Consider the following 16,591-nt stretch of genomic DNA (forward strand, 5'->3'; position numbering starts at 1 on the left):
CAGCAGGTCAGAGCAGAGGCCATTGTGTGGAAAATGAAATGGACTTTAGGTGTTAGGTGTGGATAAAGACGACCCTCGTCATCCACAAGCTCAACAAAAGCTGAATCAGACACCTGTTGAACAAGCACAACACTAACTAGAAATGAGATGTCTTCAACCGCTGTCAACTCTCTGTCCCTTTAATCCACAGCAGGTATATTTTAGACATAAAGTCATAGGGAGCAGCTTGTATGAAATTGCTAAGCTGAGTTTGCCACCTGTTTTTAAAGGTAGCTGAGTTCTTATAGACTCTGAGGCTGAAATCTACCAGCCCCTCCTCTCTGCCAGGACCTGCCCAGTGATGTCTCTTCACATCAGCAGCAGAGGACAGAGGAGAGGATAAATGATGACGCAGTGTTGGCCAGTATTTTGATAAAAGCGTACAGCCTTTCCATACAGTGTAGTCCACAGGCTTTTGTTAAACATGAATCAGTCCAACAATATGTAAAGTTATTCTAATGTGTGTTTTGTATCCTATATATACTTTACAAAAAGCAGATAGATGGAGTCGATTAATCTATATATTATGAAAAAAAAAGTTTACAATAATTAATTGTATTCTGTATTGTAGGGATGGCGAAGACTCAAAGCATTGGTTAAATTAAAAAAGTAAACTTGTATTATTCTCAGCACTATTAATAATGTTGATTATCATGTGGGTATCCACAACAGTAAATTGTAGATCATCAGTAGGTCATCCCATATACTCCATATTTTACTTTAGAATAAAGGTGCAGTATCCAGTGCAAGTAGCAGTTTGGTAATTTCCTGACCTTGAAATTGGCTTTGCCCAGCTTTGTAGTATTTTTGTGCCAAGGCTCCAGGTGGGAGGTTCATCCGTACGAGGCAGCACAGAGACAGTTGTTTGTATTTTGGTGTAAAATGAGTCTTAGATGTTGCACTGAAAATAGACATCTGAGAAGAACCATGTCTATTTGTGGCACGACATCATTCTGCTGCAACTTTGGCGATTTTGTAAACAAGAGCAAACTGAATGCTATTGGCAAATGCACAATAATGATGGAGTGACACTTAAAATGTCAATAAACATTTTCCAACCAGTATATGCAGTTAAGTTTGCATTAACATTTAAATCAGGAAAGTCCTAATGTTTCCATAAATAACATTAATCTCCTTTAGTTCATTGAATCCCTGCAAACAGATGACACAGGACCAACATGTTGATGAATCTCCAGCCTCTGATTTTATAATTGCAGAACTGATACAATCAGAACAGCTTCACCACACAGTTTCTACCATTTGATGTGCTGACAGAGCACAACTATTATAATCCTGCACTCTTCCTGTGCTGCCACCAAAGGTGCAGAGCTCAACTACTGTTATTCCTCATTCTTATTATCTTTATCTTTATTATCTTTCTTCATATTTTCTTTGGACCATGAAACTTCTGCAGGCTACTAGTCCCACAGTTTTGTAGGTAACATACTCAAAAACTAAATCAAATCAAAGGCAGCTAACACATCACATGTGCTACTTGTCTTTGGAGTTGTGTAACTTTCCCAATATTTAACCTAGAAACATCATTCAAACCTTAAATGACACATGAGTCTTTGGACTACACACTTTGTGATATCTTGTTTTGTTTTCAAACAACAGTTCTTTTAGTGTGTTGTTCTGTGTCAGACCCTAAAAGACTTTGCAATAGGAAGCTGTAGAATAAGAGCTCAAACCGTAGTCTTTCTTCCAGCTCTAAACAGTCTGTCCTTTCTCCTCTGACCTCTCTCACCAACACAGAGCTGCTGCCAACTGGATGCTTTTTGTCTTTGGCTCTATCCTGAGTAAAAACTCTAGAGACTGTTGTGTGTGAAAATCCAGGAGATCAGCAGTTTGACAAATACTCAAACCAGCCATCTGACACCAACAATCATGGCATAGTCAAAGTCACTGAGTCACATTTTTCCTCATTCTGATGTTTGATGCGAACATTAACTGAAACTCCTCATCTGTATCTGTGTGATTTTATGTAATGACATGCTGCCAGATGATTGGCTGATTGGATAATTGCGTGAATAAGCAAGTGCACAGATGTTTCTAATGCAGTGCTTAGCGAGTGTGCGGTTTTGGAGAAAATGGCCTCAGTCAGCATGTTGTCTACAGTCCAGTTAGTGGTGGTGCTGGGATCACATCCCTGTGGAATTGCTACTCTGTGCAATTAATTTCAGTTAATTATAATGTGTTTTTTGTGTATGTGTGTGTGTATATGTGTGCTATGATTCCATATTTTAATTCATAGTTGATTTTCATACTAAATGATCGGCATGTGATCGGCAGAAGCAAACCAAACCAAGTAGGCTGCAGACAGGCGAAAAACCAGCAACCAGCAAACGTGAGGAGTCGTGAACGAAAAATGACATAATAAGGACAAAGGCTAGAACAGTAAGGCAGGATGGACGATTTGGCAGATGACTAGGGGGCAAAAAAGGCAGGTATATACAGTTTATTGGGAAGCTGATGAGTGAATGAGAAGTGTATAGAGTCAGAGATGGAGATGATGGTCAGAACTGAGGGCAGTGAATCAGAAGCAGTGATGGAGCGACAGTGTGTTTATTATGAATTATTAGGGAATACCTTCTGTAGTTTATTTCTATCATCATTGTGCTAATTAACTGTAAAAAAAACAAAAAAACATGTATGATGCTGTGTCTTCATACCTTGCTTTTTCAGCTATCTTAAAAAGAAAAGTCTTTCTTTCTTTCAAGATTTCGTATTCGTTCGTCCGTTGACTTTTCTGACCATTTATGACTAAAAGGAGATGGACACTTTGGACAGACAGTTAAATGATAATTGATGTTGCAGTCCTGACAGGGTGATTTTGAAGTTTTCCCTTATGGTCATGAGGTGGCTACTGGAAAAGCTGAACCTGTCTGTGAATTTGCTCCGTGTAATAAACAGTAGTAGATGTCAGATAGCTCTGCTCTGGTCTGTCTCCTCTCCCTTTGGCTCTCTGTGTCTGCTGTTGCTGTTTACTTGTGTTGCTACCACATGACACTCAGCTTCTAACCAGACTACAAAGTCCAGAGGATTGTAAGGAGAACCAGGACGGGTGGAGCATGCATACTGAGCATGATTGGCAACTTGGTCCGAAGATGACTTGGCTTAAATGTTGTGAACATGAGAAGCTCAGGCAAATCCGGCTTTTCCTGGTGCACTGACTGAGGACTGCTACGTGTCCACTTGGGCTCTGACTGTATTGGTGAACTCCCTGAGGCCTTGTAAATCTCCTGCATGAAGAGATGGAGGATCTCACTGAGGAGTAATGCTACGTCAACACCACTACATTTTCATTTTAAAGCAGCACTTTCAAATGAAAACGGTCTCTGTCCAGATGAGCGTTTGAAGTCCCAATCAGAAAAGATCTCTGTCCAGACAACCACATCTGAAAAAACATACATACCTGATCAATCACTTACACTGGCATGCAGTTGATTAGTTGCAAAAAATACACCTGAACAACAACACCTCCTAGCAAAGACAACAAAGTCAATAACGCGTGTATTTTATTATCCATGTTGCTTTCACCACTTGTAGTTGAGGCTGATAAGACCCAATCAGGAAGCGACCATGGGTGTCTGTCATTGTTTCCAAAAGTCTCCGTTTTCATGGCTTGAAAACTCTGCAGTAGTGTGGACGGGAGGTGCAATCTTAGCAAAAGAGAAAAGTTTTAAAATGAAAAAATAGTAGTGTGGATGTAGCTTATGTGATGTGCCTGTCCACAGTGTTGTTAAAGGGATTTAGTACATAGGTGTAAACATATTTGATGTGCGCATATGAAAGGGCAAGTTGACGGGCATTTAATCTCTTTAGATGGTCAAGTAAGATGTGATACTTTGTTGGCTGAAATTCAGGAATAAAAGAGCCTTCAACAGGTGCTGCTGAAGGAGGCACAACAACTGGCTGCTGCAAATGAGGATAAGAAGTTTGAGGAGGGAGCCGGACACTAGCAGTAGCTCGTGGTTGGTTGGGGAGGGAGGACACCAACCTGGACCTGAGAGTAGAAACTCATCAGCTAAAGAATCTGGTAATTGAAGTGGTCTAAGGAAGTGGGCTGTGCTGCTAAGTTACAGTGTGTCTACACAGAGGGCAGAACAGCAGCAGCAGCAGCTCCGGTGCTGTGTGTGTTGAGTTGTAGGTCATCCAGTACACAAAGCCCAGACTTGAAGTGTAAAAATGTGCTTCGGGTCAAATGTACATAACTACATATACGTAGTGCAGGTAAAATGCTAACTGTTATTCGGGCTGCGGGCCTGAGAAAAGTTATTCCAGGGGGGAGGGAATACATTTTGCTGTGGTAAAGGATTTACAATAATCTTTGAGATGCATTCAAACTAACACTGTAAAATGTAGCGCTTGCTAGGACTGGACGCATATTAGGTTCACCAGGAGATGGAGGTTGGCCTGAGGCTCAGGAGTCTGTGAGGCAGAACTGGACTGGGGAAGTTGGCTCGAAAGGTCTTGTGGTTGAGGCTGAGGAGAAGGAAGCAGAAGACGAGGAAGTGTGCACAGCTCAGAGAAGGTGGAGACTGGAGGCTGTGCTAGAGCTGAGACGACTCATGCGGATTTAAACATTTACAGAGTTAAACTTCAGAGCTGGGCCAAGTTCCGCAGGAATGGACAGCTTCATGGGGAGGAGGGTTATTGGCAGGTTTGGCATGGGCAGTAGACTGAGTAGAAGTAGATTAGTTATCATTGGAGGCTGTGGCACCAGGACTATGTTCTAAAATCCACATAGTAAGTTGAATCATCATTTGTCTCGGTTCACTAATGTCACTGTTAATCATCAAACTTCATTCCTTTATTCACCAACAGCTGTCTCCAGAGGTGGCAACACCAGTGTTAATTCTTGTCTCTATCACGTCTTTTCTTCTACTGAAGTTAGCACGCTAACCAGCTAGCCCCGGCTCGTCTCGTCACTTTCTAGCGACTCACTGTAGCGTCCAATCTGCCATGATGACGTAGCGCTGCTCAGAGTATTATAACCTCTATAACCTCAAACTTATCTCAGCATCTGTACACAGAATTAAGGCTGAGTGAGTTGTTAACTTTATATTAACAACATGTTCATGTCCTGAAATGTTACTGTATTGTTTGTGAACTATGATAGCTGACGTCTGTGTTAGCAACGCTCCACACACAATGTTCACAAAGCTGGGTGCTCACAACATTAGCAAGCTACTGTCATTACTGTTCAGTCTGTTAAAATATAACGCTGATTTTTAAACTAATATTTTCAGTTTAAACTGCTGTTCATACAATAACTCTATGGAGGTGTGTGCATGTGGGTGTGTGTAAGCACACTGTGCATGCAGCTAGGGATGGGTATTGTTAAGATTTTAACAGTACTACTACTCTTACACAAACAGCAGGCAGGGAGAGTTCTGTGAGAATAGCAAAAATATATCATACAAAGACAGATATTTGACGGAGTCGGTGAAATAAATGTGCAAGATAACGTTTATCCAGCGGAGAGAATAAAAAACGTCTGCTCCAGTACCGATAGCAGAACCGCTAAGGTCGGAGCTTATTGATACTGCGGTCTTGAATAATGTAGCCCTGGGGCCTGTTCAATACCAGGGCTCGGTACCCATCCCTACATGAAGCAGCCTTTGTTGTTTTCTGTTTTTGCTGGGGTATCAAGTTTGGTATTGAGAATTGTGGAATTTCATTGGTATTGACCGACTGCCAAATTTCAGCTCAGAAGTGGTATCTGAGGGACAGGGATGATGTTGGAGGATTTGAAGCAGCACATGGCATGTCTCCGGTCAGGTGTTCAAGATGTCTGTGAACAGTGGAGTCAGCTGATCAGCACAGTGCTTCAGGGTAGATGGAGAGACAGAGTCAGTTCCAGCTGCTTTCCAGCTGTTTTGCCTCTTGAAAAGTTAATAACCCTCTCCAGGATGGAGAGTCGTCACTGTGGCAGAGGGGGAGGGTTGTTCCCGAGTCTGTACAGCTGAATCAGTACAATATGTGATTATTACTATATGACATTGATAATCAGCATCATAAATAAAGAAAATAAAAGACAACCACAGCATCTCTACTTTCCTCCATATCTACATCCGCTTCCCATGATTTTTGTCACAGAGAAATCAGTCAATTGACGGATTTACTCAGCACGCTTTTGTTGAATTTTTGTACTTGTGTTCAACCTCCATCTAATGCACTGTTATTTGTGTATCTGTAGCGGGAAGAAAATGAATGGGTCTCTGGACCATCCCGACCAACCAGACGTCGATGCCATTAAGATGTTTGTGGGACAGATTCCACGGTCCTGGTCGGAAGAGCAGCTCCGTGAGCTATTTGAGCCTTATGGAGCAGTCTATGAGATTAATGTTCTCCGAGACCGCAGCCAGAATCCACCACAGAGCAAAGGTCAGCCCCACACACACACACACACACACACACACACACACACACACACACACACACACACACACACACTCACACACACTCACACACGCACACACAATACCAAACATACCAAATACATTACATACCAAATGTAATAACTCAGTCAGGTGTGTAACACGGGTGTCTTTTTTAAATTTTTTCATTCCCCCGCAGGCTGCTGTTTTATAACGTATTATACTCGCAAGTCAGCCTTGGAAGCACAGAACGCTCTGCACAACATGAAGATTCTGCCAGGGGTAAGTGACGCCCCCTTCTTCTGACCTTTCCATGGACGTTGGTATTATTGTTATTAATTAATGTAATGTTTGTAAAAGAATAGTTTCTCTGCAACTTTCTTCTTAAAATTCATCAAGCACATTATTGATTTTTTTACAAGCCACCAGACTTTTTTGGAAAATGTTGTATCTCATCAAAAGATGCTCCAAATTGAGATACAGAGAGAAGGCACATCCATTATGAGCTCCACATTGTGCATGTTTAATGTTTAATTTCAAATATCCAGATGGTGGTGCTGTGGCACTTGTTTACAAACACTTGCTCCAAATGACATAATGTATCTGGACTGTGGTCTCATCATGGCGTCACACTGTTCCCCAGTGGTCCTGGAGGTAATGTAGAAATCTTGAGAGGTTTTTTCTTTGCCTCTGTGAATGAACTAGGCTAAGAGTTTAGGAGTCTCATGGTATTCTGTGTGAAAAGAACTGGAACCATCTGGACAAACTAAAGTTGGTGTTCATTTTAAGCTCCTGTAGAATCGTGGGAAGTTATATGGAGGTATCCATTGATTTGGATGGGTCAGTACATGATTTAGATTAATATAAATTTTCATAAAAGTGTCAGTGGTAGTGTTGCGGTCGGGTCGGTTTCCTTCATGATCTACAATTGACAATTGGTTTTTGAATCAGCTTTGTTTAAGTTGGACTGAAATGCAGAGATATCCTTCAGTTTGGAGGAGGAGGGGGATTTATATATTCTTTTTCATCTATGTTCAGTTTAGCCTCTTTAGTGTCAGTTGTTTGGTCTGTTTGGTCAGATACAGAGTGGAAACACCAGGGTGGGTTAGTCATCATTTTGCTGATCTGTACAGATGAAAGTCAGTTTGTTAATAATAATAATTTTGTAATTATTTTTGTAAGATTGAATGGAGTTGAGTTAATTATGATATTGGTAATTCCCTTACCAATATCGAAGTATTTCCTCTCTGACAGCCTAGATGGGTCAAAGTTTCCTCATTTGCTTGTTTGGGGGCTTCACTGTCCTCAGCAGCAGAGCTGCTAGCATCCTCACCACTGTCACCAGATTGTTTGCATATAAAAAACCTTGATTTTTTGGCCTGACTGTCAGACATTTGGGTTCAAAAGCTTTTATTGCACTTAATGCAAGTTGTCAACCTGCCTCTCCTCTGTTTTGCTTGGCTCCACTCTGTGTGTGTGGGGAGGGGCTAAGACACACTGAAACTCAGTCTCTGAGACTCTGACACTGCTGGATCCGCCCCCCAAGACAATGGTAGGGGAAACACTGATTATATAGGGATAAAACCAGTCATTTGTCAATCCTCTAAACCATCAGCAGCGTTTGTTTCCCTGTTTTCCTCAGTGGCTGTCAGCAGCTCTAACCTTCTGTCTGTATGTATTGTTCTGTTGACATCCCAGGAAGTGGTGCCAATATTTGTTCTCGTAATACATCCATGGGCTGGCCCCATTGTTATTGGAGTCCAGAAAATAATTGAGAAGAAATTAATACCAATGTGTTTCTGATAATTCACAAACTCCACTTTGGACAGTTTTCACAGAGAGTGCTTCATTTTAAGAAGTTAGATTGAAAAACCGTGAATCATGTCAGGGATTTTATGGTTTAAATGACAAACTTAACTCAATCGTGTAAAACAACTGATGACAAAAAACTTAAAAGTGGAATTTATGATTGCCTGTTTCTGGTAGTGCAATTATAGCATCATGCTTTTACAATTAAATGTCAGCTTTTACGCATGTTTAGGTTTTGTAGTTTAATGTTGCTTTTACCTGACTTGCTTGGATGTATTAAAAGCACCAACATAATTAAAAAAAACGAATAAGTCAAAATATTTAAATCAGTAATGGGTAAAAGGCCAAGCAAGTGTGAGCCAACTCTCAAACCATCTTTTAAACAGTGTCACAACCTGCCATCTTCTGCCATAACTCCCCCTGCTATTTTTTTTCTAACTTCTGGAACTAGTAACATGGATATGATATCTCTGTCAACACTATTGAAATGCATCGCACAACACAGAGCTGCATATTCCAGCACTGTTAGTACTAATGTGTTATTTGTTGCCTTGTTCAGATGCACCACCCGATCCAGATGAAGCCAGCTGACAGTGAGAAAAACAATGGTAAGAATTCTTTTGCATTTCATGCGAGCAACTCTGTGTTAATTCCTCTGCTAATGATAATAATAACCCTAACAAAGCTTATTGATTTAAAAAGCAATATAATAGGTAATTATATAATTTATTAAGTCTATTCACCATGCTGTCTGCCATGAGGAAAAAGGAGCACTACTACCTGTAACACTGTTACCCACAGAGATGCTTCAGTCTACATATATGTTTAATTAAAACAACTAGAAAACTTAAACTAGTACAAAGCCTAAAATAAATGTTAGTTATTTAAGTAGATCTGAGATGTGGATAAAACAGAAAGCATCTGTCAAGTTGAGTCTTATCCACTTACTAACCGACACAACAAAGAAAAGGTTTAACTTTCTTCTTTCAGTTTTCTAAATTTCAGACATTCAGTTTTTCTCATCCATAACTTTCAAATACTTTTATTCTGCTGAGTATAGGTTCATAATTTTTCAAGTCTGTCTAAAAACTATATTCAGGTGCTTATATGAACATTGAAACTTTTTTTAATTGTGGTAATAATTCCTCCCATTCATACCCTTAAGTGAATTCATTGTTTTATGCAAAGATGTATTTGAATCTAATGTGAGGCTTCAGCAGCCTGAGTTGATCAAATCGAGTAGATATCTTCCTGCAGAGAAGGAGACCGTGGATTTTCTCCCCCATCACTCGCACTGGAATCACATTACTGTAGGAAGGGATCTGTTAATGGCCAGTATGAACAGGAGGGATTATTACAGTAAGCAAAACCTGTTTCAATGGTTATATTTGCACCTGAATACTGTTTGAAGATTGGCTTGAAAAATTGTGAACTTCTTTTACCTTGAAGTTTTTTTCAGGCCGTTTTTAGTCCTCGGCTTGTTTTACTCCAACAAGCTTGAAAAGAATTGTGAAACTGTCATTAATGTGTCACAGAGCTCAGCTGTTAGAAGATACTGTCCTAAACTTAACTCATGTCTGTTTGACGATAAGTTGCAGAAGAGCCACAAACAAATGTTTGTGTGTGTTGAATGTTGTAATTGAACCATTATGATAGAGTCTGTTTGACCTGGTCTTTTTGATTTTGTGTGGAATACAGCAGTGGAGGACAGGAAGCTGTTTATTGGAATGATCTCCAAGAAGTGTAATGAGAATGACATCAGACTGATGTTCTCCCCGTACGGACAAATAGAGGAGTGTCGGATACTTCGAGGCCCTGATGGACTCAGCCGTGGTATGGCTTATTCTGTTGATAATGTGACAGTGGTAAAAAACAATGTGACCATTTGAATCACCTGAATCTGCAGCTCAGTCTGCAGCTTTACAGAGCTTTTTGACAAGTTTCAGCTCATTGTTTATCTGTCTGGCCTGAAACACTCTGACTGCTCCCTAGGCTTTGTTTTCAGTCACAGCACATGACTGTTCAGTGAAAATATCTAAAAACCCAGTGAACAACACCTACTCAGCACCAAGACAGACCCACACAGTTAGCAACTAGCTGGTGAACATAGTGGAGCCTGATATTTCCCTCAGGAGCCAAAAGAAAGTAAATATTGGACTTAAAGTCACCAGGTGGCCAGAAACACGACTTCCAGTGAATGATAATGTTGCCCCGTCACTGCTTGACATGCGTCTGAATTGAAATGGGCAGATACCACAGGGGGGGGGGGCGATAACATGTTTGGTTCACCAAGGCAACACAGCTTAGTAAATACTCATAAAATGTAGGTAACTCAGAAGTTAACTTTTAAAAAACCATGGAGCGAAACAATTTGACTGAATGTAATGGCCATTTGATGTCTGATAACTGATACCAGTAACCTATAAAGCTGATTGTTAATATTGGTTGGGTGTAGAAATTGCCTCAAATATTTCTCTTTGTAGTCTAGAGAATTACTCATCAAGACCCATATGTGTTTATGTTTACTGGGAGATTTAAAAGTGTGAGATGATGATATGATATTAAGACCATGCTAAGCTCCGACCCAATTTAACCTACATAATCACACACACACACACACACATATATACACATATGTAGAAGTATGGTGGTGGAAAGTTTATGTGAATCATGATGCACTGTGTTTCTGTCTTTCAGGTTGTGCATTCGTGACATTCACAGCCAGACAAATGGCCCAGTCAGCCATCAAGTCCATGCACCAGTCTCAGACCATGGAGGTGAACTTCAGCTCCACACTAAAAACAATATGTGATGTTGTAAAATTATGACCTTAATCTCAAAACTGGTAGATTAAATTGTTTCCACTGTTGAAATATTACCAAAAAAAAACATTTAATAATCATTCAAGGTAGAACAACTTTTAAAAAATAATATCAATTATTTTACTTGGCCTTCAGTTGTAAGTTAATGCAGGTTTAATCAGTATTTATATCAGTACATGAAGCTGTCACAGTACTAAAGATTTCCTGTGTCTGTGTTCAGGGCTGTTCATCGCCCATAGTTGTGAAGTTTGCAGACACTCAGAAGGACAAGGAGCAAAAGCGCATGGCTCAACAGTTGCAGCAGCAGATGCAGCAACTTAGTGCTGCCTCCATGTGGGGAAATCTCACTGGGCTCAACAGCCTGGGGCCACAGTACCTAGCAGTGAGTGTGTATTTATAGGGTCAACATACACTGATCAACCCCATGACGAAGCAATTTCACCAGTTAAACTTTGCTGTCACTTATCTCTAACATGTTGTTTCTCATATCTCCTCCTGGCAATAGCTCTACTTACAGTTGCTGCAGCAGTCAGCCTCCACAGGGAATGCACTCAACAACCTGCACCCTGTTTCAGGTACACACACAAACACACACACACACATTGTGAGATGAGAAGTAAGATCAGGGTTTGAAAATAGGAGGATGTATTGTTAAGTGAATAGTAATCTCATACAGTCAGCAAACTCGTCTGTATATACTGTCTTTATATACAGTACTGGTCAGAAAACGGCGTGGGTGGAGTTTTCAACTTGAACTGTGTGTGTGTGTGTGTGTGTGTGTGTGTGTGTGTGTGTGTGTGTGCGTGTGCGTGTGCGTGTGCGTGTGTGTGTGTGTGTCAGGTCTTAATGCCATACAGAACCTGGCTGCTTTAGCAGCAGCAGCAACTGCAACACAGGCCACGCCCACAGGCTCCAGCGCCATGACAACATCTAGTAGCCCTCTAAGTGCACTAACAAGCTCAGGTAACAAAAATTACAACTGTAGTACTGTATTATAGTCAAGGCTTAGTGGTTTGTTGTCATCCATGTGAGTCCACATAAACACATACATTGGCAAGAAGGAGTCAGAGATGCTGTGGGATGAGATCAAATCCAAGGGTTCGCTTACTTTTTCCACCAGAACTGTGAATGTTTATTGAGAGTGAAAATTGTTTGTGTTTGTCTACACTTGTGACTAAGATGAAGATCAGACACATTTTATGACCAGTTAATGTTAAACCAGGTATTTCTAAAGGGTCACACACTTTTTCTTGCCACTTTATTCTCAGAAATTATACTCTCATTTTTAAACATCTGTACAGCTATTTATAATTATATATATATACATATTAACTGTATATGAGTAAACTATATAAAAGGCTTCAGGAAACAGCAGCAACTGCTTATCAAACACTAATTCTCCTTAAGGCTTTTTTTGTCAGAATATATTAACATGTAGTTTTTTGTGTAGTAAAAATGTTGCTCTATCTAACACACAGACTGTAGCACTGTGACTGTACCGGCTCGTCTAATATTTTCCAGTTGTGTTGATCATAGCACTAACAGTACATGTTCCCCGAGCAGGCTCCTCTCCCACCTCCAGCAGCAACTCCTCAGTGAACCCTATATCTTCTTTGGGGGCTCTGCAGTCTCTAGCTGCTGGAGCTGGAGCCAGCCTCAACATGGGCTCCTTGGCAGGTACTGACCCTAAACTGGACCTGTATTTGTCGTCTGCATGGGATTGAACATTTCCATAGATATATTACTGTGAGGCAGTGTGGTTGATGTGGATTTACAGAGCAGGGAATGTGATGGTGTATTGATTTCAGCTTCATGTATTTGCCATCGGGCACATATGTGGTTTCTCATATTTTAATGCTGCCAGTGCAACAGTTACACTGGAGACCACTAGTATGAAGACACATTCCCTCCAGGTGTTTATTATTTAGCTGTAAGAGATATTTATGTGGCCCCTGCTGATTTCAATTTTAATTGAATTTGGATCCCAAGGTAGCAACTACTCTTCCTGGGTACCATGCAAGTAAACATTACATCATGATGCAAAACAATAATGTAAATTAAAATCAAACACAAAAGGGAAAAAGAAAATAATGACAAGAACAAACAACAGTAAAACTACTAAGTATCCATGCTGTATCTAAGTCAGTAAAAGATTTGATAAAGCTCAAAAACAATAATAAATCCTGTATAATCTAGCATGCAGGAACAGCAGTGTTTCCTTCATTGAGCCTGTATTGTTTTTTAGTTTTCTAGGTTCTGTCATTTAATTTGTTATGTAAAGTGTCTTAGAGTATCTTCACAGGTTTATAAATAATTCATTATTATTATTCACTCTCACGACTGTAGTTTTCCAGACGGAAGCTTTAATTGATCTCTATAAATGAATAAAGACTGACACTGACTCTTGTTACTGCTCTACTTCTGACTGTTATCATGTTGAGGTCAACATTTCTTTGAATGTTGAGACCTGATCTTTTCACTCATGTCATTTCTGTTTTTCTGTATCTCTGACGCAGGCATGGCAGCACTGAACGGCAGCCTTGGCTCCGGAGGCCTGTCTAACGGCTCAGGAAACACCATGGAGGCCCTGAGCCAGGCCTACTCAGGCATCCAGCAGTATGCTGCTGCTGCCGCCATCCCCAGTCTGTACAACCAGAGTCTGCTGCCCCAGCAGAGCGTGTCAGCTGCAGGCAGCCAAAAAGAAGGTGGGTCCCGAGGGAGTGGAAAAAGGGAGCGAGTGTAAAGGGAGCAGAGAGAGCTGCGGGGTATTTATCATAACCAGTGTCAGAAATGGACACGTTACTTGAGAAAAACTCAACTGTATGAGTGTGGAAAACCAGAATCCCAAACTACTGTACAAAAACAACAACAAAAAAGAGCTACAGATTAAAAAACATATGAGCTAAAGTGTAGATTACTTCTCTTAATTTGCATATTTTCTTAAAAACTGACCTGTTCCATGGGCTGCCACCTCGTCTGCAGGTAAATGAAAGACGGCTAAGAGGGGCAGACTGACCCCTAATGGTTTTTGAATGAGGGGAAATTCCACAGTTGTTTGATACCAGGTTTAAAATAGTGTTGCAGGCAGATTGGAAGAAATGTGTTTGTGCCGTGTGTTGCTCTCACCTTCTGCTAAGGATTTTGTCTTGTTTTAAATATGCTGCGTCAGCCAGCAACAGTCACAGCACCGGTAAGACGTCCCCACTTTCTCTCTGACATGGCCTCAGATCATTATGTCAACAGCTCCGCTTTAAAACAAGTTCAAGTCCATAACAGAAGGCTTGTCCTTGTGTTTATGTTACTCCCACTTCTCAGACATTCTCACTCAACTTGTTTTATTTTATATTTATTTATTTTTAGTCAGTGTCTTATATGACATCACAGCCGCTACAGGGTCATGTGGTAGAAGAAAAATATTAATGTGGAAATCTGGATTGGTAAACTTTGTGACCTATATTTTAATGGAGCAGACATCAGAATCTAGATTTTCTCGCTTAGATATTTTTGTAAATATTCATCTTGTGTTCTCAGATAACAAATAAAAAATGAAATTTGATGGCTCATAAATACCATGATGACCAGCTTTTATAACCAGGCTCATTTTTATGTGCTTTATAGATTGGCTGTAGAGATATTTAAGAGGAGTGATCAGAGAAAGTTAGAAGAAACAAATGGTTGCCATCTTCAGGTAAAGCTATCACATCAGCCACCACATCTAAATGAGTGTGTGTCTGCAAAACAAGTCTAAAATATATTTACTGACAATGTGGCTGTAGACAGACACTCCTCTTCTGAAACGGTTTAGCAGCACATGCTCTCAGTTTACCAGTCTGCTTACATGGGTTAAACAGTTTGTTTAGTCTCCTGGGTATTAATTTTCCGCATCAGTTGTTTTTTCTATCACATGGACTCTGGGGAGTTCCACATGATACAGCTGTTACAGCATTTGTTTGAAACATAATTTGATTAGGACCATAACTGGAAGAATTAGATGAATTTTTTGAGTCAAAAATTGTTATAGTTGTTAAAATATCCCTGTGTTTAATGTTTGTATGACTGGTAAAACAGACTTGTTGATTGACAGGTCCAGAAGGTGCCAACTTGTTCATTTACCACCTGCCCCAGGAGTTCGGGGACCAGGATTTGCTCCAGATGTTTATGCCCTTTGGAAATGTCATCTCTGCTAAAGTCTTCATTGACAAACAGACAAACCTCAGCAAGTGCTTTGGTAAGTTGACATCGACTACTGTTAATAATCCCTCTTATGATCAATAAATGATATGAATCACTCGCTACAGGATCTTGTGACAACCAGCACAAGCAGTACGCCCATAGGTGTTTTCCTGACCTTTAAATTGGTCTGTGTGGTATTTTGGTGCAGCATGCATGGTGCATGGTGCACAGGTGGGCAGAGAGGTGCAAACAGGAGGGAGGTTTATTCGGGTTCATTCAGAGTGCCAAGTGAGTTGTTAGTATTTTGGTGGAAATGACCTTGCACTGAAAATAGACGCCTCAGAACTGCGTCTGTTTCAGGAGCAAAATCACTGCTGCCATTTCTGTGATTTTAACAACAACTATACTTTTGCAATCAACGGACCATTTAAGGTGTCATTCATGTTCTTATTTCTTCTGAGGTGTTATTGTTCAAAAATCACTTTTAAAAGAACATGATGGTGATGACTTTTAGAACAGTTAAATTGAGCTCTTACAAGCCACTACCCCTGCCTGCACCTCTACACACCTCTTCACTGTTGCACAGCTGCCTGTTTTTCTGCTGTTGTTATTCTACTCCCAGCCCACTTTGGTGGTTTTGGTGTGGCTGTGTCTGTTAAACCGGTAAACCGTTAACATCCTCAGCAAAATAAAAGCTCTCCACCGAAGGGGCGGAGTTGTTTTCATGAAGACCTTTGAAAAATATTGAAATAATGGTAATGAGGACAATAGAAATTATTGACAGTGTTGTGACATCATTAAGCACACTTTTCCAGTAGTGTGCTCCCCCAACAAGCATATTTCAAATGGTTAGCAAGTTGTGTACAAAGGTTTGTTCACGTTTGATTTGTTGAAGCTTGTTGGAGCAAAACAAGTCTGGGAGTAGAAACTGCCTAAAACCTGGTTTAGTATTTATAGTTTGATTATTCATGGAGACGTTTTCAGAAACAATCTTCAAAAAGCAGTCACGTATGTACACTGAAACAATTTTCGTTTGAGGTTATTTCTCCCGTTCTAACTAGACATTAAAAAATCCTTGCCTAATGCACTTTCAATATAAGTGATGGGGACAAAATCCTCATTCTATGCAATGGTATATTCCAAAATTGAGTATCATTCATATGGATATCAGCCTCACATTGCAGCTTAAGCTAAAGTTCAGAATGTATTTTTCCACAAAATAAGGACTCTGAAACCCCATCATTTACACTGATACTGCTGTAAAGAAACAATTTGTAAGTGTTGCTATTGCTACATAGCTAACATTAGCATTAACAGCTTTTTACTGACCAGTCTAGAAGAAACATTGTGAGTTCAGCAACAAAC

The 16,591-nt window shown here is 40.3% G+C and overlaps 1 protein-coding gene across 4 annotated transcripts in view; it reads left to right on the forward strand.

Annotated features, from left to right (window-relative positions):
- Nucleotides 1-16,591, forward strand: part of celf1 (cugbp, Elav-like family member 1) — a 39,034-nt gene that overhangs the window by 13,019 nt on the left and 9,424 nt on the right. For 3 of the 4 annotated variants that reach the window (XM_056405519.1, XM_056405602.1, XM_056405763.1), the window contains 12 exons: nt 6,242-6,429; nt 6,622-6,704; nt 8,791-8,839; nt 9,930-10,064; nt 10,929-11,008; nt 11,274-11,435; nt 11,559-11,628; nt 11,894-12,016; nt 12,617-12,730; nt 13,570-13,758; nt 14,223-14,243; nt 15,138-15,281. In XM_056405519.1, the coding sequence (XP_056261494.1) occupies nt 6,242-6,429; nt 6,622-6,704; nt 8,791-8,839; nt 9,930-10,064; nt 10,929-11,008; nt 11,274-11,435; nt 11,559-11,628; nt 11,894-12,016; nt 12,617-12,730; nt 13,570-13,758; nt 14,223-14,243; nt 15,138-15,281 (1,358 nt within the window). The remainder of the gene's footprint in view (nt 1-6,241; nt 6,430-6,621; nt 6,705-8,790; nt 8,840-9,929; nt 10,065-10,928; nt 11,009-11,273; nt 11,436-11,558; nt 11,629-11,893; nt 12,017-12,616; nt 12,731-13,569; nt 13,759-14,222; nt 14,244-15,137; nt 15,282-16,591) is intronic. The other variant, XM_056405685.1, reaches the window with a different exon arrangement.

Source organism: Seriola aureovittata, chromosome 1, assembly GCF_021018895.1.
Source record: "Seriola aureovittata isolate HTS-2021-v1 ecotype China chromosome 1, ASM2101889v1, whole genome shotgun sequence".
NCBI lineage: Eukaryota > Metazoa > Chordata > Actinopteri > Carangiformes > Carangidae > Seriola > Seriola aureovittata.